At 35.1% G+C, this 21,546-nt stretch overlaps 1 protein-coding gene across 4 annotated transcripts; it reads right to left on the bottom strand.

Moving 5' to 3' along the window:
- Positions 1–384: 384 nt before the first annotated feature.
- On the bottom strand, positions 385–21,270 carry Syt4 (Synaptotagmin 4). Of its 4 annotated transcripts, none has more exons than XM_073987173.1 (5): positions 21,026–21,270; positions 11,581–11,828; positions 1,338–2,563; positions 1,194–1,268; positions 385–1,003 (listed from the first exon to the last, which is right to left on the bottom strand). In XM_073987173.1, the coding sequence occupies exons 2-5, from the start codon at positions 11,627–11,629 to the stop codon at positions 884–886; spliced, it is 1,470 nt and encodes a 489-aa protein (XP_073843274.1). In that variant the 5' UTR covers positions 11,630–11,828; positions 21,026–21,270; the 3' UTR covers positions 385–883. The 4 variants fall into 4 exon arrangements, with proteins under 4 accessions (XP_073843274.1, XP_073843283.1, XP_073843291.1 ...); XM_073987182.1 differs by having other exon boundaries at positions 20,924–21,190; XM_073987190.1 differs by having other exon boundaries at positions 20,912–21,163.
- Between the last annotated feature and the right edge of the window lie 276 nt (positions 21,271–21,546).

Genomic DNA, 21,546 nt, shown 5'->3' with positions numbered 1-21,546 from the left:
ACAAGATCTATCGAACAAATTTCATTAAAAATTTGTAAAATTTTTGGGTTATAAAACAGACCTAATAATATCTTACTCTGTTCTATATCCATCTCTAATAAAAGTTTTCTCCCACGAACTCGAAGAGTTGAAGCTAAACTGCATTTAATCCAAATTTTTTATTTTTTTTTCTTCTTCTTCGAACTTATGATAAAATATCATGAATAACTTAAAACTCATTCTTATTATTGTATATAAGATTTGTTGTTATAGCATTTTGTTTGAGTGTTTGTGTTTATGTATTAATCTGTGTCATTATTTTTTTTCATAAATATATAAGAAGTATGTATATATACTTTTTGTCATAATATCATGATATATATTGTTGTTGTTGTTTTCTTTAAATTTTATATATCCTTTTTGTGTTTCCTTAACTCGTTTTCTTATAGCTTTTCAATATTTATATATTTGTTTTTTATTTTACATACAATATTAATATTATACAGGATATTAGCATATGTCCTGTTCTGTCATGTTTGCATTGTTTTTGTGTTTCTGGTGTTAATATTCTTGTTTTTATCTGTTTGTTGTTGTTTTTTTGTTTTGGAGTGATTTGTGAAAAATCTATTGATTTGTTTAATTCTTTTTTGAATCGTTTTCATTCTATGATCGGTATTTTGGTTGTTGTTATATGCTGTTCGTATTTGAGTTTTTGGTTTTTTTTTTGCTTAAATTTATGTATATAATATTTCACTTATATATAATGTATATATTTTTGCCTAGCGTTTGTTTCTTCTTTTTTCTATTAATTTGTGTGTGTTTCTGTCAGTTTTTTGAAATTCTGTAAAGATTGTGGCTTTCCAGAGCCTTCTAAGCTGGCCATTCATCTTCGTTCGTTTTAAATTTACTCATTTAATTTATGCCATTCGGCAATTTGTCTTCGTGGTGAATTGCACACTTCATTCCAGTGGTTTAAGGCTGTACCATTTGAGTTGGGTCCACCCAATTCAAGTCGTCCAATAACCTATAAAAGAGGGTAAAGTTAGTTTTGAAACACTACAATTTTCAATAAGAAAAATTAAATTGAAACTTAAAATAAACCATTGTTGTTAAAAAAAGTAAAATAATTTAGTAATCATTATGTCAATTGAATCGATTCTTTGTTGGCCTGGTAAACCTGCAATCCTCTGAAAATTCTCTAACATAAAATTTACCTCATTTTTGGTAACGCGATCCCAGTCTAACAGCATCAATTCAAGTGACACTCCTTCCAAAGTCGCACCCGTTCCCTGAAAAATAAAATACACAATTTAACTTTATATCACCACCAAATCCCACACAGGCTCCTCACAACTCACCTCAGCTGCGGGTATATCAAAAGCAAAACTTTCATTGAAAACAGGACTCAGTGTGCGCTTCTTGACATGTGTCTTCTTCTTGGCAATACGCTGACCATTATACAATAAATAGATTTTAACATAGGGGTCAGCCAAACCGGTCACATCCATGCGTGGTAAATTGCGAGCTTTCAACAAAACCACAGTCAAACGTCCAGCAGCTGGTTGCCAACACAAAGAAATCAAAAGTTCACCTCGTCCCTGGGCACGTATCTTCAAGCTACGTGGTTGAATTTCCTTGCTAATGGACAAAGCCTCCTTGGAAATGTCACCGATTTCAATGCTCGACAATGGACAGACAACCTCACCAATAACATCATCTCGCGAATAACGATCAAAGCTCAGGATAACAAAATGCAATGACATATTCTGTAAATCGTTAATGTTCAAGCCATAGAAGGTAAAATCTTCATCATAGACAGGATTCCTGGTGTTGCGTACAACACGGGTCTTAACTTTGTGCTGTTTGTCGGGTAAAAGTTGTAGCTTAACATAGGGATCGGTTGCTGCCTGTGTACGACCATTCATGCCGGCTGGAATATCATTCTGGTTGTTGCTGGTCGAGGGATTGTTTGAATTGCCGCCTCCACTACTCTTTGAGGGTAAACCACGGCAACGTATAATCGAAACCATCAGGGCATTACGTTCGGCCAAATAACGCAACTTAAAAAATATTGAACCCAATTTGCCATATTGTTCCAAGTGTAGATCGGTGCTGGCATTACTAATCATGGATTCTTGCATGACACCCATTTGGCTGGATCTTCCAGCACCACTACCGTTAACACCATTGTTAGAGCCACTACCGCCACCACTTGGACTCTTAGCCTCTACCGGAGAATGTTTCTCACTGCCACCGCCATTATATTTTGCCAGTTTGGGTTTAATCTCATCCTCTTCCATATATTTTACAGTCTGTGGTGATATTGGCGATGAAGCGTTCTGCTCAGACATTGGTTGTAGAATACCCAAGTTTTTGGTACCCGTTGGTGATGGTGATTTCTTCAGATAATGTGGTGGCTGGCCACTAGGCGAACGAACAGCTGTCGGACGTCGTGTCGGTTGAAAGGGAAATGTGGCATCGTGTTGATTTTGTTTACGATTACGTGCCCTCATCTGTCGGGCACATATGCAGGCTACCGCCCATAGGGCACCAGCCGACACAAGGCCCAATATAGCAGGAAGAACTGTAAATAAAGAATAAAAGGAATAAGTATTCAAATTGATAATTATTTCTGAAAACAGAATGTAAATAAGTTTTTTTTAATTCATGTAACAAACCAAACAAACACAACCCCATCGAAAACCAATGTTGAAATGCAAACAAACATCATCTGGCTCTTTTGTTGAGCTTGATTGAATCTACATAATTCCCATATACATTTTCTAAATCATGAAAATCCAAATCCGATCAAAATTGCGAACTGTAGCGTGATTACAAGGTCTAGATGGACGGATGGACACACAGCCAGATCGACTCAGCTCGTCGAGACATTCATTTAGGTTGGGTGACCCACACTTGTAAATTTTAGAAAATCAAAATATTTTTTATTGTGTTATTTTAAAGTAGAAGTAGCATAGAATATGTGATTCAAGTCGATAGGAACAATATTGCCTGAGATATGAGCTTTGAAACGGAAACATTTATTGTGTTTTGTACGCAACATAGAAACTAAAAACGTGTTTTTCTTCAAATGACATTTTGAAATCGGTGCCAACTCTAGCTCGAAAGCTAATGAATCGATTGTCGTACAATTTTGTGCTGTTATCAAGGACATCCAAATCTAGTCCTTCACCTATCGACCTTATTCTTAATATTTTTTGCTCAAAATTAAATTTTGACTTTTAAAAAATCGATCGATGAATGACAACGTCTTTATGTTTTGAATAAGCTCATAAAAATATAAGACGATCGGTTTATTCGTTTTCGAGCTAGAGTTGGCACGGTGGACGGTCATTTGCCACAAAACCACATAATATTTTTCAACACAAAAAAAAAAAATCAGACACTATATTAAGATGTGCTCTTTCAAAAGATTGGTAATTTTCGTGGAGAAATTTATGAAAAAATGGTCTTTTCTGGACTTTACATGTGGCCTTTTCTGGACTTTACATGTGGCCTTTTCTGGACTTTACATGTGGCCTTTAGGTCACCCCCAAAGCACCCTTTCTTTCAGAAAAGATATATAGAAGCACCCTTTCCTTCTGAAAGGGTCCATAGAAGCACAATTTCGTTCAGAAATGGTCTATAGAAGCACCATTTTTTCTGAAAGGGTCTATAGAAGCACAATTTCTTTCAGAAGGGATCTATAGAAGCACCATTTCTTTCAGAAAGGGTCTATAGAAGCACCATTTCTTTGAGAAAGGGTCTATAGAAGCAGCCTTTCTTCAGAAATGGGTCTATAGAAGCAGCCTTTCTGTAGAAGCACCCTTTCTTTGAGAAAGGGTCTATAGAAGCAGCCTTTCTTCAGAAATGGGTCTATAGAAGCAGCCTTTCTATAGAAGCACCCTTTCTTTCAGAAAGGATCTATAGAAGCACCATTTCTTTAAGAAAGGGTCTATAGAAGCACCCTTTCTTTCAGAAAAGATCTACAGAAGCACCATTTCTTTCAGAAAGGGTCTATAGAAGCACCCTTTCTTTTAGAAAGGATCTATAGAAGCACCATTTTTTCAGAAAGGGTCTATAGAAGCACCATTTCTTTCAGAAAGGGTCTATAGAAGCACCATTTCTTTCAGAAAGGGTCTATAGAAGCACCATTTCTTTCAGAAAGGGTCTATAGAAGCACCCTTTCTTTCAGAAAGGATCTATAGAAACGCCATTTCTTTCAGAAAGGGTCTATAGAAGCACGCTTTCATTCAGAAAGGGTCTATAGAATCACCCTTTATTCAGAAAGTGTCTATAGAAGCACCATTTGTTTCAGAAAGGGTCTATAGAAGCACCATTTCTTTCAGAAAGGGTCTATAGAAGCACCCTTTTTCAGAGAGGGTCTATGGCAGCACCCTTTTTCAGAGAGGGTCTATAGAAGCACCCTTTCGTTCAGAAAGGATCTATAGAAGCACCATTTCTTTCAAAAAGGGACTTTAGAAGCACCATTTCTTTGAGAAAGGGTCTATAGAAGCAGCCTTTCTAAAGAAGCAACCTTTCTTTCAGAAATGGGTCTATAGAAGCACACTTTCTTTCAGAAAGGGTCTATAGAAGCACCAATTCTGACAGAAATGATCTATAGAAGCACAATTTCTTTTAAAAAGGGTCTACAGAAGCACCCTTTCTTTTAAAAAGGGTCTACAGAAGCACCCTTTCTTTGAGAAAGGATCTATAGAAGCACCATTTCTTTTAGAAAGGGTCTATAGAAACACACTTTTTCAGAGAGGGTCTATAGAAGCACCCTTTTTCAGAGAGGGTCTATAGAAGCACCCTTTCTTTCAGAAAGGATCTATAGAAACACCCTTTTTCAGAGAGGGTCTATAGAAGAACCCTTTCTTTCAGAAAGGATCTATAGAAGCACCATTTCTTTTAGAAAGGGTCTATAGAAACACCCTTTTTCAGAGAGGGTCTATAGAAGCACCCTTTTTCAGAGAGGGTCTATAGAAGCACCCTTTTTCAGAGAGGGTCTATAGAAGCACCCTTTCTTTCAGAAAGGATCTATAGAAGCACCATTTCTTTGAGAAAGGGTCTATGGAAGCACCCTTTCTATAGAAGCACCATTTGTTTCAGAAAGGGTCTATAGAAACACCATTTCTTACAGAAATGATCTATAGAAGCACCATTTCTTTCAGAAAGGGTTTATATAAGCACCTTTCTTTGAGAAAGGATCTATACAAGCACCATTTCTTTCAGAAAGGGTCTATAGAAGCACCCTTTCTTTCAGAAAGAGGGTATATACACTTTGATACGATCGAAATAATAGCTTTAGGCCCCAATTATGTTTGGAAGAAATTCGTTTCATATCGGTCCATTCCTTCGGGTACCTCCCCCTCAAAAGTTCAAAAGTTTTCGCTAAAATGGTGAGCACTATAACTCACATCGTAATATTTCTACCCGGCATATCAGGTTCGAATATGGACTAAATCGGACCACTCCTTCGGTTAGCTCCCACACAAAATTTGTGAAAAGTGCACTTTGAGACCTAGCAGACATATCAGGTTCGAATATGGACTATATCGAACCACTCCTTCGGTTAGCTCCCACACAAAATTTGTGAAAAGTGCACTTTGAGACCTCATCAAGAATAGTTTTGATTTTTTTCCAACAATTTGTCCTCGTGTCGCCTATTACGATGGTACAAGTTTTTTCAGGAGCAAGTCCATACTTGCTGAGTAAATGACCCTAAAGCTGTAAACACCCCTACGGCCACCATGTGTAGTGGCTGGTGCGCACGTTAACCTTCGAACGGATCAACCGATTTGTTCCAAAATTTGGCTGTCGAAATATTTTGTCCAAACTTAGACATTAGTTTGAAGATGGGCAATATCGGTCCACTCCCACGAGTACCTCCTCCACAGAAGTTAGAAAATATTCGATGTCTCTTAAACGGATCAACCGATTTGGTCCAAACGTAGGATCTCGACATATTTTGTCCAAGCTTGATTTAAGTTCGAAAATGAACCTTAGGCTACTTCCCTCACAAAAGTTTAACATGTTTGTTTAAGTACAGCTGAAGGTCTGTTCGAAGATCCTTTGGAAATGTTTACTGAAGCGATATTATGTTTTCGTGGGTTAGTCTATGCTTCCTGATACAACCCAGCAAAAATACTAATTACAAAACCCCTTGCTAACACATTACTTTAACAAAGGCATGTCGCTCGAAATAATTAGTTATTTTTTGTTTACATAAATAAGTAGTTACTAAAAGTCGTAGTTACTTGTTAAAATAATGGGTTAGTAGGGAGTTTGTAATGAGTATTTTGCTGGGAATGGTCCAAAAGCTCTATATTATACGGTAACCAACAAAAAAGGCTGGTAGGCGCGATATATTGAAAGTAATGACTCCCATAATAAGGACCACTTCAGATCCCCCTTTGTCTACAACATTAAGAAGATTGCGTTGTCCGTTTTTACTAAAGTACAATTTGTTTGGAGGCAAGTCCATACTGTGATAATGACCCACAAATTGATTATCGAATTTGACCGAAACTTTGCACATCGTAATATTTCTTCTAAACGTACGTCAAGTTCCAAGAATCGGAAAATACCATCGCTTAAGCGCAGTTTAAATGCTTTAAGGAGGGTGGAATTGAAAATTTTACCAGAGGTAGTTATTGTAGTCCTGTTTACAGCCATTTAATGTTATTCGTGGGCAAGTCCAAGCTTCCTGAGATAATGATCCAAAACCTCTAAGACAATCTGCTGTGACTAACTAAAAAGACTGGTGGGCACGATAACTAAGGGACGATTTGACTGGTTTTGGTCCAATATTTGCATTGTAAATTTCTCTAAAACTGAAATGAAATGAACGACAATTCCTCCCGGTGTTTTTTATGACTGTTTCAAGATCGTTTCAAATTTTGTCCTTTCTTGGTTGGTAAATCAATTCTTCCCGACATAATGACCCAAAAATCTCTAAAAATCCTACGGTGACCAACCAAACTGAGTGGCTACCATAGTTAGATCCAGTTTTAAGATGGACTATATCGCTCCATTCCTTCATGTACCTCCTACGTAAAAGTTCAAAACTGTTGCACTTTAAGCCAGTTTCGTGTCATTGTCATCACCTCCACCATAAAAATTGAGGTTATAATTAGAATTTGTCACTCCGTTTGTAACACATCGAAATATTCGTCAGCATAAAATTCTAAGTCGAAATAGCCATGTCCGCCAATCCGTCCGCCCGTCTGCTGAAATAAAAATTCAGGTCGCACTTTTTAAAATAGAGATTTAAAATTTTGTATGGAAGCTTCTATTACTCCTAGGATGATTGGCATTGAAAATGGGCTATATCGGTCCACGTTTTGATATGGCCCTCATAGAACGAACCTCCCGATTTTTGGTATTTTGAAGGTTTTAGCCACATTATATATAACACCGAAATGGCTGAAATTTGGTATTTGTTTTTGTTGTGGGTATCAAAATGTCCATCTTAAACTTGTAGGTATAGGTCCATGTTTTTCATATATCTCCCATAGAACCGTACCTCCCGATTTTCGGTATTTTGAAGGTTGTGCCTCAATATCCAACCGAAGTAGCTGAAATTTTGTCTATAGTCTTCGTTGGTGGCATACAACTTTCCATTTGAAAGTTGTCGGTGTAGGACAACGCCTTCATATGGCCCCCATAGAACGGTACCTCCGATTTTCAGTATTTTGAAGTTTGTGGCCTCAATATCCCACCGAAATGGCTAAAATTGGGTACTTGGTCTTCGTTTCGATATTAAACTTTCCACCAGAAACTTGTCAGTATAGGTCCACGTCTTCATATAGCTCACATAGAACGGTACCTCCCGATTTTAGGTATTTCCAAGGTTTTAGCCTCAACATCCCATTGAAATGGCTGAAATTTGTTATTTAGTCTTCATTGGTGGTATACAACTTTCCACCTGAAATTTGTCGGTATAAGTCTACGTCTTAGATAGCCCCCATAGAACGTTGCCTCCCGATTTTCGGTATTTTGAAGGTTGTGGCCTCAGTATCACGCCGAAACGGCTGAAATTTAGTATTGACCCACGTATACTCTCAGCATTTATGCTATCAACCTAAAATTTTTCGGTATAGGTTCAGATCTGCATATATCATTCGTAGAAGGGTATTTCCCGATTTTAGGTATTTTCAAGGTTTTAGCATCAATATCCCACCGAAATGGCTGAGATTTGATACTTAATTCCCACCTAAAATTTATCTATATAGGTCCATGTTTTCATATAGCCCCCATACAACCCGGAAAAAAACTTTGCCGTTGTAATATGAATGTTTTGTGAGAGGTATCTGAAGGAATGGGACGATATAGTCCGTATTCCATCCTTTAAGAAATGTTTCCATGTGCAGAGATTGGACAAAATCGGTTACACCCTAGGAGAGGTATCTTACGCACCATTTTAACTAAGAAATGTTAACTTTTGTAGGGGAGGTACCCGAAGAAGCGGGCCGACATGGGTCATCTTCGAACTTAAACTAGGTTTGGTGAAAATATTATATAATAATAATAATTGTTCCACAAACATCCCAGACGGGGCAAGGGAGACTTCTCTCATATCAATGAGTGCACCCCGATTCATATTAGCTCAATGATAAGGGACCTACAGTTTATCGCCGAGTCCGAACGGCGTGTCCTAAGACACCACTTGTAGAGAAGTTTTACATGGCTGAATACTCAGGAAATGTCGCCAACATTACTGAGGGGTATTTTGCCACCGTTGAAAATTTGTTGATGTTGCCTGGCCGGGGAACCGAACCCACGATCTTCAGCGTGCAAGGCGGGTGTGCATACCATTGCACCACGGTGGTACCCAATAGGATGTATGATGTGAAAATATTAGAATGTATAAAATTTGGACCCAATAGTCATCGTGCACAAAGTGCTAAATCCGCTCCCAATTGTCTGAGACTGATATGAACTCTAAAACTATATTCTCATTCCAAAGTGTATATGCCTAAAGGCTGTGGAAATAAAAATCACTGCACTGCCCCGAAATATTTTGAATTTTAGAGGGAACGGTATCCGAATGAGTGCACCGATGTGAATTTTCAAACTTAATCTAAGATTCGTAGAAATATTACGATATGAAAAGTATGATCCAGTTTCGAAAGTTGTCGTGAGTACCAGCCACTACACTTGATGACCGTAAAGGCATTTTCGTTTGAGCAATTTTCTCTAAAAGTATGGACTCGCCCTGAACGCCACATTTTGAACAGAATCGGTTGATACGCTCCAGCCAGACAGACGTCTGCTAAATCGACTGCAAATTTTTTGAAACGCATTTCGTCCAAATATACTTGGAGTCTAAAACCAATTTTTCGATTAGACATATTATGGTCGTACGAGTATGAAAAGTATATACCCTCTTTCACCCAAAAGGCTGAGGGTGTAAAAATAATTTTTGTTGTACGTCAAATAAAACAACAAAAAACAGGATAATCCACAATGTTCCCAAATCCAAATTTTCTGGCCAAAACTATTTCAACGTCCATTTTGTATTGAAATTAATTATTATTTATAGTAAATGTGTACAAACAGCAATTCTTACGTTTTATCGACCAAAATGACCAAAAACTGCCAACATTTGTTGAACAGGGTGGTCCCGTTGTGTGGGGTCTAAACCAAAACATTGACCTATGTTAACAATTTTTGGTACGAAGGATTCATATCTTCCAAGAGGTCGAAATACCAAATTTCAGCCGAATCGGTCATAAACTGTCGCTAAAATTCACAAAATATCTAAAATCGGACGGTACTTTTATGTGGGGGCTATGACAAAAAATGGACCTTTTTTCAAAAAACTTACACGTACTTGTTTTCTACACTCTGAAACCCTTAAATATGAATTTTAAGAAAAATCGCTTGATAGATGTAGGTATTACAGTTCTATTTCAATTGGATACTATGTACAGTCACAACAGGTATTTACAAAAAATTCTCCCATCTTAAAATAGAAAAATCCACTTTATTTTAACTGTGGCAAATTTGAGCAAGAATTTATTTCTCAATTTATTGGTTCAGACCCCCAGCTATCTTCTAAAATCAATTTGGAGGTGGACAAACTTGGACATTTTTTTAAAAGTTTAAATATATTTTAAAAATATTTGTAAAAAATAATTTTTAATATATATATATAAAAATTGATTTTATTACGCTAATTTTACAAATTGCATCGCCCTTTTTGTAAATATTATGAAAGTACTCATTAACAGCTTCCCGATTCATAATAACTTTGGTCTCACTTCTGTATATTTATGTAGCGACGCAATACAACAAAAATTGTATATTTTGCAGCACAAAGTCTGTTTTATTTTTTCATAAAAAAGTGTCAACTTTGGTACTGCGCCAATCAACGAATACTAACGTTATTTACAAAAACTAATTATTTTCAGATGACTTGAGGTGTTTTTTATTATTCTGTGCAAAAAAAAGTTAAAATTTCGAAACTTCAAAAATAGGGTTTTGGCCAAAAATCTTCTAAAATCAATTTGGAGGTGGACAAACTTGGACATTTTTTTAAAAGTTTAAATATATTTTAAAAATATTTGTAAAAAATAATTTTTAATATATATATAAAAATTGATTTTATTACGCTAATTTTACAAATTGCATCGCCCTTTTTGTAAATATTATGAAAGTACTCATTAACAGCTTCCCGATTCATAATAACTTTGGTCTCACTTCTGTATATTTATGTAGCGACGCAATACAACAAAAATTGTATATTTTGCAGCACAAAGTCTGTTTTATTTTTTCATAAAAAAGTGTCAACTTTGGTACTGCGCCAATCAACGAATACTAACGTTATTTACAAAAACTAATTATTTTCAGATGACTTGAGGTGTTTTTTATTATTCTGTGCAAAAAAAAGTTAAAATTTCGAAACTTCAAAAATAGGGTTTTGGCCAAAAATTTCCTGATTGAAACCTATGTGTAATCGGACAAATAGCTACAATGTAAACATACTAATAGCATCTTTGAAAAAATGTTCCTCAATTTCAATATTTAGAGAAGTGGTAATGGAATATGTTGTTTTTCTCCTCAACATGATTCTTAAAATATTTATTTATTTATTTATTTATATAATTTATCTTATATAAATATAAGATAAATTTGGAGAATAGCATTAGCAGCTTAGGCCATCAGCTATAATCAGCTATTTACTGCAGGTGATTCATAGACCATTCATTACACTTTAAATATGGATGTACAGAAGTTTGAATAAACAAACATCATTTAAAAATGTAATATTTTTATTTGTCCAAAACGGGGTTTTTGTGTGTTAAATATTGAAATTGGTGTCAAAAGGTAAAAAAGCACAAAGAAATAGAAATCAAAACAACCCCCAGCAAAAATAGAAACTCATCCCTACATCATCATCATCTTCGTGTATTATTGAATACTGTCAAAATGAGAATTTGCAAACACAACAACAGTAACGAACGATATGAAAGAAAAACCTGTATACATTACTTAAAATAAATTGAATTTTTTAATTAGTAAAACAAAACATAAAAAAATATAAAATATATTTTTTTAATATGTATAGCAAACATTTAAATGATGAATACTTACTGGTTGTCATTGCGCTTATATCGGGATTACTGGTGTATTCGTCACCCATTTTGTAGGTTTTATTTTATTTTCTCTTTATTATTAAAATATTTTATTGTTTCGGTTCGTAGCGTTTTCGTTTTTTGCAGTTAATAATAATTTGAGTAAATTGTAATAAATGTTTTTGTGTTTTCGGTAACTAAAGGAAAACCTCCAAACTTTCCTCTATTCGCAAAAATAAAGTTATCGTCGTTGCCGAAAAGCTTTATCTAATGGAAAACAGGCAAAAAAAGAATAAGATGAAGATAACAGCATTAAAATTGGTCATAAAAGCAACTCCGCACTTTATTATTCACTTCCATACACTTTGGCAACAGCCTAAAAGTATGCTAAGGTTTATTCATTTTCACTTGTAGCAGAAAAGCTTTTTTCCAATGTACACTCTAGCCATCTCTTTCATATTTTCACACACTTAACACTCCTCTTAACACACGAACACACAACACACTTGACTCATTTCCCCTGGCAAAATACCGTTATTGGATATTTGTTGTTGTTTTTTTGTTTGTTTTTATGCTCTTAACTGCGGGGGAGGGTTTTTATCGAGTAGCACTTTTTTACACCGCACAAAGTCACACAACAGTGAAAAATATGACTTTGAAAGGATTTCACCGTTTCGTTTTATTTCGTTTAATCAAGTTTCGTTTTTGGGTTTTTTGTTTGTGTTATTTCCCTACATTACATTTGTCATTTGTTTTTGTTTTGTTCTATGGGGGTATATTGTTTGTAGCTTTGTCCATGAATTGTACCACAGTCTGATTCCAAAATGAATGTTACAAAGTTGAACATAATGGCAAACTGCGTCATACTTTCTTTGTTCGTTACAACTGTTACGCATTGAAATATTCAAAGAGAAGATGTACCCGTTTCTCGTTATACTGGTTGCTATGTTTGATCCACGATTATGTTATATATTGCTACATACTAATTCTAGTAATTTTTTAATTGTTCCACAAATATCTCAGACGGGACAAGGGAGACTTCTCTCTAGTAATACTAAAACTAATAATGTAGGGGGAGGGATACTCTATGAAGTACGGTGAAGTTTCCCCTCTGAATCCACCTGAATGGCAGTGATAATACTGGTCAATACCACTTTTGTTTCATCCTTTTTTTGTACCCTCCACCACAGTATGGAGGGTATATTATGTTTGTCTTTCTGTTTGTAACACATCGAACTAATCATATGCGACCATATAAAGTATATATATTCTTGATCAGGATAAAATTCTAAGACGATCTAGTCATGTCCGTCTGTCCGTCTGTTGTAATCACTCAAGCGTTTGCTATAATTGAGCTAGAGCGCTATATTTTTGCACCCTAGTGTATTTTTTCCATAGGCAGGTCAAGTTCGAACATGGGCTATATCGGACCACACAGTGGTCACAAAACACCCCCACCTAAAACTGTCAACATAGGTCCATGTTTTTGTATAGCTCCCATATAACGGTACCTCCCGATTTTCGGCATTTTGTGGATTTTAACTACATTTTCGACCAAACTACCTGCAATTGAACATTTGAGGTTCACAGTGGCCACAAAACTTCTCCACCAAAAACACAGGTCCACACTTTGATATAGCCCCACATAAGGTTCCCGACCGATTGAATACATTTTTTATGCTTTTATACCCTCAGCATTTATGCTAACGAGGGTATATACACTTTCATACGGGCAAAATGCGCCTCATCGAAATAATAGTTTTAGACCCCAAGTATGTTTGGACGAAATGTGTTTCAGACAATTTGGAGTTGATTTAGCCATGTCCGTCCGTCTGTCTTGCTGGCTGGAGCGCACGATAACTCTCGAACGGATGAAGCGATTCTCTTCAAAATTTGGCTTTCGTAATATTTTGTTCAAGGTTAGTTTAAGTTTGAAGATGGGTTATATCGGTCCACTCCTTTGTTTTAGCGGTCCAAAATTTGGCCTTAGTAATATTTTGTCCAAACATAGTTTAAATTTGAAGATAAGCCATATCGGTCCGTTCCTTCAGGTACCTCCCGCACAAAAGTTCAAAGATGTTCGGAAAAATTGTACGTGCGGTAACTCTTAAAGGGAGTGGCCGAATTTTTCTATACTTTACACATCCTAATATATCTACCAGATATAGATCAGGTTGAAATATAGACTATATTTGTCCACTCCATCCGGTACCTCCCGCACAAAATTTCGGATAAGTTCACTTTAAGACTTGATATCGAATCACTTTGATTTTTTTTTTTTTTTTTTTTTTTGAAGCAACTTGCATTCGCTGCCTCAATTACGATGGTAAAATTACCGAAAAACTGCCCGAAAAGTGTAAAAACCCCCTATGGCACCATATTTTGTGGCTGGAGATCCACTTCCATAACGGTCAATGTCTATCCGTTCATTTTAGTATCTCCTCCGCAAAACTTTTGATCTCTAATCCAAATCAACATTTTTGTCGGTTCAAACGCCCAAAATTTTTAAAACTCCCAAAATACGTATGTATATATATACACAGGCTGAGGGTATATCTCTGTCGGTAAAGCCGACAGATACTTTTTTACTTGTTTATGCTTACCTACAATTGTGGACAGGAAAGAAAATAATTATTCCGTTTTAGTTCAGAATATTTTATGGTGGAGGCTATATAAAAAGTTCGGCCGAAATTAAAGCTTTTTACTTTTTTTTCGAACTCAAATTGTCGTGTTATTTTCAAATCCGAAAGCAATTTTTCTCTATCATCTTTTGCTTTCGAGATATAGCTCATGACCGTATTTGAAGATTTTTACCCAAATTTTCGTTATCTTTGGCCAATAGAAACATTTTTTCGGTGTTCGTAAACATGAGTTTATTAAGAAGATGTTGTGTGATCGATTCAAACAGGTTTGCTATATTCGTCGTAAATATAAGAGGGAAAATATAGAAGACCCATATCGGACTTTGTAAAAATTGCGTATTTTAAGTACTTTAAACCCTAATTACGTCATCAGGACGAACATATTGTATATCAAAGTGTGTAAAATAAAGATGTCAAATAGGGCGTAGCAGACGCGATTTTTGCGAGGGTCTTGACAATTAAATGATAATTTCTAGATGTTGGCGAACCAAGTGTACCAGAAACTTTGTATCCGTGGTTGTTAGTTTTCCTATATAGTTACTGCGCACCCTTTTTATAAGATCTAAAGGCCTGCGTACATAAGCTGCATCGCCTGCTTACCTTGCTTGCTTCTGATAAAAGAATAAAAAAGAAAAGGCCTACCCAGTTCGAAATTTGCTCGGCCTTCTTTATTCTTTTATTTTTATTATGTCAGAAATGAAGCAGAAAATCAAGGCAACCAGGCAAGGCAGGTTATGTACGCAGGCCTTAAGTATGCCTCAATTTATTGTTACAATTTGGTAGGAGAATGCCTAAACAAAGACAAAACTTATTTGCAAACTATATATCTCTATAGTGTTGAATGACTAAAACATATGGACAATAATATATAAAATAATAGAATTTGGTATCCAGTTGAAGATGGAAAGGAACCTATCAGAGCCATTTTTCAACGAGTCTTGTATAGAAAAACGTACATATACATATGTATATGGATTTTCTGAGTGAAATCGGACACGGTTTCAAAAAGTGGTTCTTGATTTCCTTTATTTTGTGTTTTTGTTGTGTTGATGCCGTTCCTCAGCAAAACATTTAGATATTTTCGAATTTTTTTGACTAACGGTTCCAGTAAAAACTATATGTAAAGAAATGCCCATAATTTCTTTAATATTGGTCAAAACAGAAAAAAACGCTTAAGCTATCTAATAAAAAACATAATAATTTTTTTGCACATTGGGCTTGGATGCAATTTTCGCGCTTTAATATATAAAATCGAATTTTTAAAATGATTGTACTCTTCGATTTTCTTAAAAATTTTGCTGTATTAAACTACGATTAATTAAATTTAAATTTTAAATCCTAATTCAAATAATTTAAATTTTTTTCTAATTTTTTTTAAATTTTTTCGAGAAATGTTTTGTGCAAAATTTTTTATTTTATAAAAAAACAATAGTTGTTGCATTTATTAGCATTTGTTTTGTTGTTTTATTCAGGAATTTATATTAAACATCTCAAAAACATCTTCATTTCGCGAATTTGATAATGTTTTGCAATTTTTTTGCCAAGATTTGTGGGTATTACTGAATGAAGTTTTTTGTGTCCGAGATAAAATAAGCCATTTAATATCTCAAATTCAAGTCCTTCTTCGTAATAATCATATTCTGGAGAAAATATCACTTTGTTATTTGGAAGACTATTCGGATGCCCAGTCACATAATTCCCGAGCTGTAGTTATCTGATCATCAATTTAGTTAGTTTTTTGTCCGACTGGTACAATAATTGCTAATCCATTTTCAAAATCGAAAAATGACGCACTTTTTAAGATGTTTAAGTTTAGGATTCCTAAATAAAACAACACAAATGTTAAAAAAGTTATATTTTTGTTAAAATAAAAATGTTTCGCACTGCTATAAGGAAAAAAATTGTATTGACAAATTAAAAATTAAAATTAAATTTGTTGTAATACAAAAAATTCAAGAAAATCGAACAGTACAATCATTGATAAAAATTGATTTTAAATATTAAATCTCGAAAATTGCATCCAGACTAAGCCGGGGCGATTTGAAAACCTTAATAGGCCCTTCGCGTTTCTGATTCCTGGGATTGAACTGAACAAAAAAATCCGCTGGACCTTATGTCTACGATGAAAATCGAGCCTGCCGATTTTGAGTTGAAGTTTTTTATTGACGTTTTTTTGGATATTTTGGCATATAACAGCCAAAACATTGAGATTTGCGATCCAACACAAAGACCAAAATTGTAGCCAACACAATAATTAAGAACTCTCTAGTACATCGCAAAAACATTGGAATGCTCCTTCAGGCAGTTTTGGCCTTGAGAAAGTGCCCATTTTTCGGAAAATATTGATAAATGACACTGTAGTACAAAAGTTGACCAGAAAAATATTCAAGCGTTCTCCTACAAAATTCTATCGTGCTGGGGTCCGAAAATACCTTCGTTTTTTTTGGTGCAGTTCGTTTTATTATTTTATAACGGTAAAAGTAGTGAAAAATCTGGGTTTCTTAAATTTTCAGATTTAAACGGGCATATCTTCTTTTTTTTCACAACGGATTTCTATTGATCCCTTTTCCTTTTAAAAGGGTGAATAAGCTATTATTTGTTCAAATCGGTTAATAAATGGCTATGTTATAGTGGTTGATTCATATCAATACATATCAGAAATGCCTATATGTACATATGTCGATAATCCCTCAAGTCATTAATTATTAGGACGAGAGCTGAATGGTTATTAAAAATTTCGTTGGGTCCTCAGATAGAGCAACATTGAGGAAAAACTGACGAACTAGCTCGATATGGTTCTCAGTGAGTCGACCAATTGATCGATTAGTCTATCATAGACTCATTGGGTATATTCCGAAAATGCCGACGACACATGACAACTTGGATCTGGATTCAGCATGTTTAGGTCAACCTAGTCTGCGATCTCACAACGTAGAACTCAATTGTTAAATTTCCTTAATAAACTAAACATGTCCCAATTTTATTTTAGACAATGAAATTCCTGTTGAAAAAAGTTAAAGTTTTTGTTTTATAACAACGGAATGATTTATCCAACTTAACTAACATAATTGGCCTATCATTAAAACATACCATTTACCGGTATATTTACTCTCTTCTGAGTAAAAATGTATAGGAAGTATTTCTTCATCTAATCTAAGTTCGCATCAAACAATAAAGTATTAATTGGTTATCAACAATTCGAGTGGACACGTTCATTATTTATTCTTCAGAAATTCACTTAATTGAGAATTGCATTGAAAATAGGTCATCATTAAGACAATGAGCAGCTTATCAAGACATTTAATTGAAATAGTTGAAAGACAAAATGCGTTTTCAATTAATTGGATCAAATATTGACGGCTAAGAATATTCCACAGAATCAATTTCAGACAGTGGTATGGAGTGCAGATCACATAGCTAATGTGAGGAATAAAATAATAAAATGCAACGAGAAGTAATGGGCTAGCAATCGAACCATTTAAGACAGATAGTGGAATTGTGATAGAGGGTATGTATGAGTCTATTAGCAAAAATCTGCTAGAGGTTAGAGTTGGACAATCTCGTTCAATTGAACGATCCTGATAATTGTCCTCGTTCAAAGACGAATGAGGAACATCATAAAAACCAACGTGTGAAATTAAGTATACGCAGTTTTGTCAAAGAAATTACCGGTGTCCATTGAATCCTCATCTTACTATGTCCTGGTAACAAGAAAAACGACAGGATTATTGAACGAAAATAATGCTAGTAGTCTCCTCCCACACAAAATATTATCGAACGTATTGAGTGAACGAACAACTAATGGTTTTAGACGTGGCAAGTGGCTTGTTAAGAATCTAAAACAAAGAATCAATACTTTGCAACCATTCGACGACTACCGCTTTTGCGACCTAAATAAAATCGAAGGTGTTCTAAGACATATCTGCTTACCGACAAAAATCGGTAAAAATGAAACGCAAAATTATGAGTGTAAAGTAACATTAAAAGTTGACAACACTGTTGCTATCGGTAGGACTTTGCGACAACTTTATTTTGGTCGCTAACTTACCGATATATTTTGTTAATTATCAAAATTAAAGGCATTTTTATTTGACCGATTTTTGTCGGTAACCAAAAAATGGGTTAGAGAATCCCACTACTGAAAGAATGAAGTGTCTTATTTTTTGAGTCATTGCTCTCAATAGATATCGCGCCCACTGGTCAGTTAGTCGCCATATAATATAGAGCTTTTGGACCAGGAAACATGGACTTGCCCACGAAAAACTTATTATAGCTGTAATAAGCTGTAGTAGCCCTATACTGGGAGTACATTCGGTAAAAATTTCCAAAGGATCCTCGAAGAGACCCTTAACCGCACTTAAACAAAAATAATGGACCGATAGGGCCCACTTTTGAACATAAATTGAGTTTGGACAAAATATTTCGAGATCCAAAGCTCAGAACAAACCGGTTGCTCCGTTTATGATATCGCCTCGCTCTTATTATTTCAGCTATTATTTTGGACATTTTGTGGGGGGAGGTACCGGAAGGAGTGGACCTATAAGCACCACATTCGAATTTCATCTAATATTCGACAAAAATATGACGATATTCAAAGTGTGGACCAACACAGTATTCGGTTTGAAAGGTGTCGTGCGCTCCAGCCACTACTACTCTTGCTGGCTGTACGGGGTTTTTTACAGCTTTCGGTTAATTTTCTCAAGAAGTATGGACTTGCCACACAAAACTTGCACCATCGTAATAGGGGCCTTGAGTTCAACATGTTGCAAGAAAAACCAAAACGATTCGAGAGAAGGTCCTGAACTGCACTTTTCCGAAATTTTGTGTGGGAGCTACCCGAAGGGGTTGACATATATAGTCCATAGAAATATCACGATGTGCAAAGTATAACCAAATCGGTTACTGCCTTCGAGGGTTATGGTGCGCACCATTTTAATTAAAAGTGTTGAACTTTTGTGGACAAGGTACCCAAGGGAATGGACCGATATGGCCCATTTTAGAACTTGACTTAAATTTGTGCAACAATAAACCGGTTAAAAAATACATAATAAAGCCGCAGAAGTCGATTGTTTAGCAGCGAGCAGTACAACAGCGGAGAAGAGGGGATAACAAGGATCATTGATGGACAGGCAAGTGTGGGGGCGTTTCCGACAAGCCTCTGTTGAAAATGGTATTAGTGTTATTGTTGTTATTTCTTTTGTATTGTATCAATTTATTGTTCGTACCCTGGGCTATGATTGGAAAGGTTGGAAGCTAGTCAAGAGAACTGTCGATGATGAATACAGAAAAGGCGGTATATAGTCCAAGGTTCCCATGGAGTAAGAAGTGGAAGACGAGATTAAACAATAATGATATCCGAAATTGGGAAATAAAAACAATAAATACATCAATGATTTAGTTTGTTCGATTGAATACTTAAGATTTCCGGTGACATGCTGATGAAGAGGAGTATGATGCAGCTGATTAGCACATTTTGGCTAGAAGAACTCATATCCAATGATGGAACCTTGGCTTACTGTGTCCCGTAAAACTAAAAATGAGATAAGACTATATGTGCCAACCAATTTCAGAACTATTAGTGTCTAAAGCCAATGATCAACGAAATATTGCGGTAATACCAACGCGAGTTTAAAACTATGAATTATATTTATTGATGTCCCCTTGTTTTGCCTCCGGAAATTCATTATCATTTATTTTTTTTAATTTTCCCGATTTGGAAAGTAATCATAAATTTAGTTTTTTATATAATATTTTTTTCGAAAGGTAACAGTAACGAAGAAGGTAATCGCACTCTTCTTAGGCCCCTCCCAAATCGTTTAAAAACTCTATTAGTCACCACAACTATTGTTGTTAAAGGCTAAGTGTTTTGTTATAATATCAATACGTTTTTTGATTTAAAGTTATAAAAAACAATTCTGAAAATTCCATATTTTATAAGGCTCGTATGTAGATAATTTCTATTTGATAATCCTTATTTTGCACTAGACTGTAGTAAATGCACTAAAGGACGTATGTACGAATGTCGTACAGAATATTTATGTGATTGTTTGTCTTCTTTAAGGCTTCTTATTCTATTTCTAACTTCCCCTTACCCCATCCCCCTCTCTCGTTTTTCTTGTTTCTCTTGTATTAATCAAAGGACTGCTAGCTAATATACAATTTTTGTATACATTATTGTATCCTTCTGCTGGTGCTGTTTGTCTGCTGCTGCTGTTTCTGATGTGTCGTACTGTCGCCTTCGTGTGCGTCAAGTATGAATCATTCTTTGGGTTTGTTGTTTTCCGTTTTTTGCCCTCTTGTCCCCCACCAAACAGTTTTGTGTGTGTCTTTAAGTGTGTGTGTAGATTTTCGTGGGGTTTCTAACGATGATTAATACGAATAGTAAAGGGAAAAACTAAAATTTTCTTGTATTCGCAATGGGAGAAAATCATATTTTTTTCCATTGAGATGTCACAATTTCAAGTTCATTGCAAGAAAAATAATTTGTTCTTGTTCACAACAACAATTCTTTTTATAATTTCGTTTTCTTCTCAAAACTTTTTTTATTTTTTTATTTATTAAAATATTACGGATTATTCTTTTTTTGTAACACTTGAAGTTTTATTTTTCACATATGTGTCGTAGGTCTTCTTTGCCTAGTTTTTTTTTCTTATTTTTTAGTACTTGAAAATGCATATATCCTTTTTTCAAAAGTAACTAATTTATTACGTTTTGTATTACATTTTCTTTTAAATGTTTAAAACTTTTCAGTTATTTTCTTTGTTTTTTTATTTTCAATGGTTATCCAATTTTAATTGAATTTTATAATTTCTTGGTATATACTTTTTTCTTTGATTATCTTCACTTTTTTCTTCTATAATACTCCGCTGCGTTGTTTTACATTACATGAGAATAACTCGCAATAGTTTCGTCTCTGCCATTACTTTCGCTTATGGCCAGAATGAGTGGTGCGTATGTGTCAGTGCCAGCGCTATAATCACCACCAACGTAAATCGTTATTTTGACACATGCGCTGTGGCAATCCACCCCTAGTGAAGCCTAACATTACTTACCGTTACAATTACAATGTTGTAAATTCCAAATTACGGATTTTATCAACCCTGTTTTACTTTTGAATTTCGAGAATGTTTCGTTATTGATTGACATTTTGACAGTTGTGTGTGGTGAATAGTATTTGTTGACATTACAACTTCAAGTGTCATTGTGAATGTAAACAAATGGCAATCCAGTTATAATCTATGAAATAAGTGACTAAATGAAAAGTCTCCATACATACTTTCCGTCGTAAAATACATTCGTCGAGAACGTGGTTTACTTAAGTGAGGATATTAAACACTTTTGTT

Source organism: Musca autumnalis, unplaced genomic scaffold (assembly GCF_047663935.1).
Source record: "Musca autumnalis isolate F117 unplaced genomic scaffold, ASM4766393v1 scaffold_1, whole genome shotgun sequence".
Classification (NCBI taxonomy): Eukaryota; Metazoa; Arthropoda; class Insecta; order Diptera; family Muscidae; genus Musca; species Musca autumnalis.
Note: the sequence above shows the minus strand (reverse complement) of the source record. Positions and strands in the feature narration are given on the sequence as shown.

Excerpts from the sequence above, each read along its gene's own strand:
- Syt4 (XM_073987173.1), bottom strand. The coding sequence starts at position 11,629 with ATGGGTGACGAATACACCAGTAATCCCGATATAAGCGCAATGACAACC. Across the intron at positions 2,564-11,580 it reads TATAAGCGCAATGACAACCA|TTCTTCCTGCTATATTGGGC; the intron begins GTAAGTATTCAT and ends CTTTATTTACAG. Across the intron at positions 1,004-1,193 it reads ATCGCGTTACCAAAAATGAG|GTTATTGGACGACTTGAATT; the intron begins GTAAATTTTATG and ends CCTCTTTTATAG.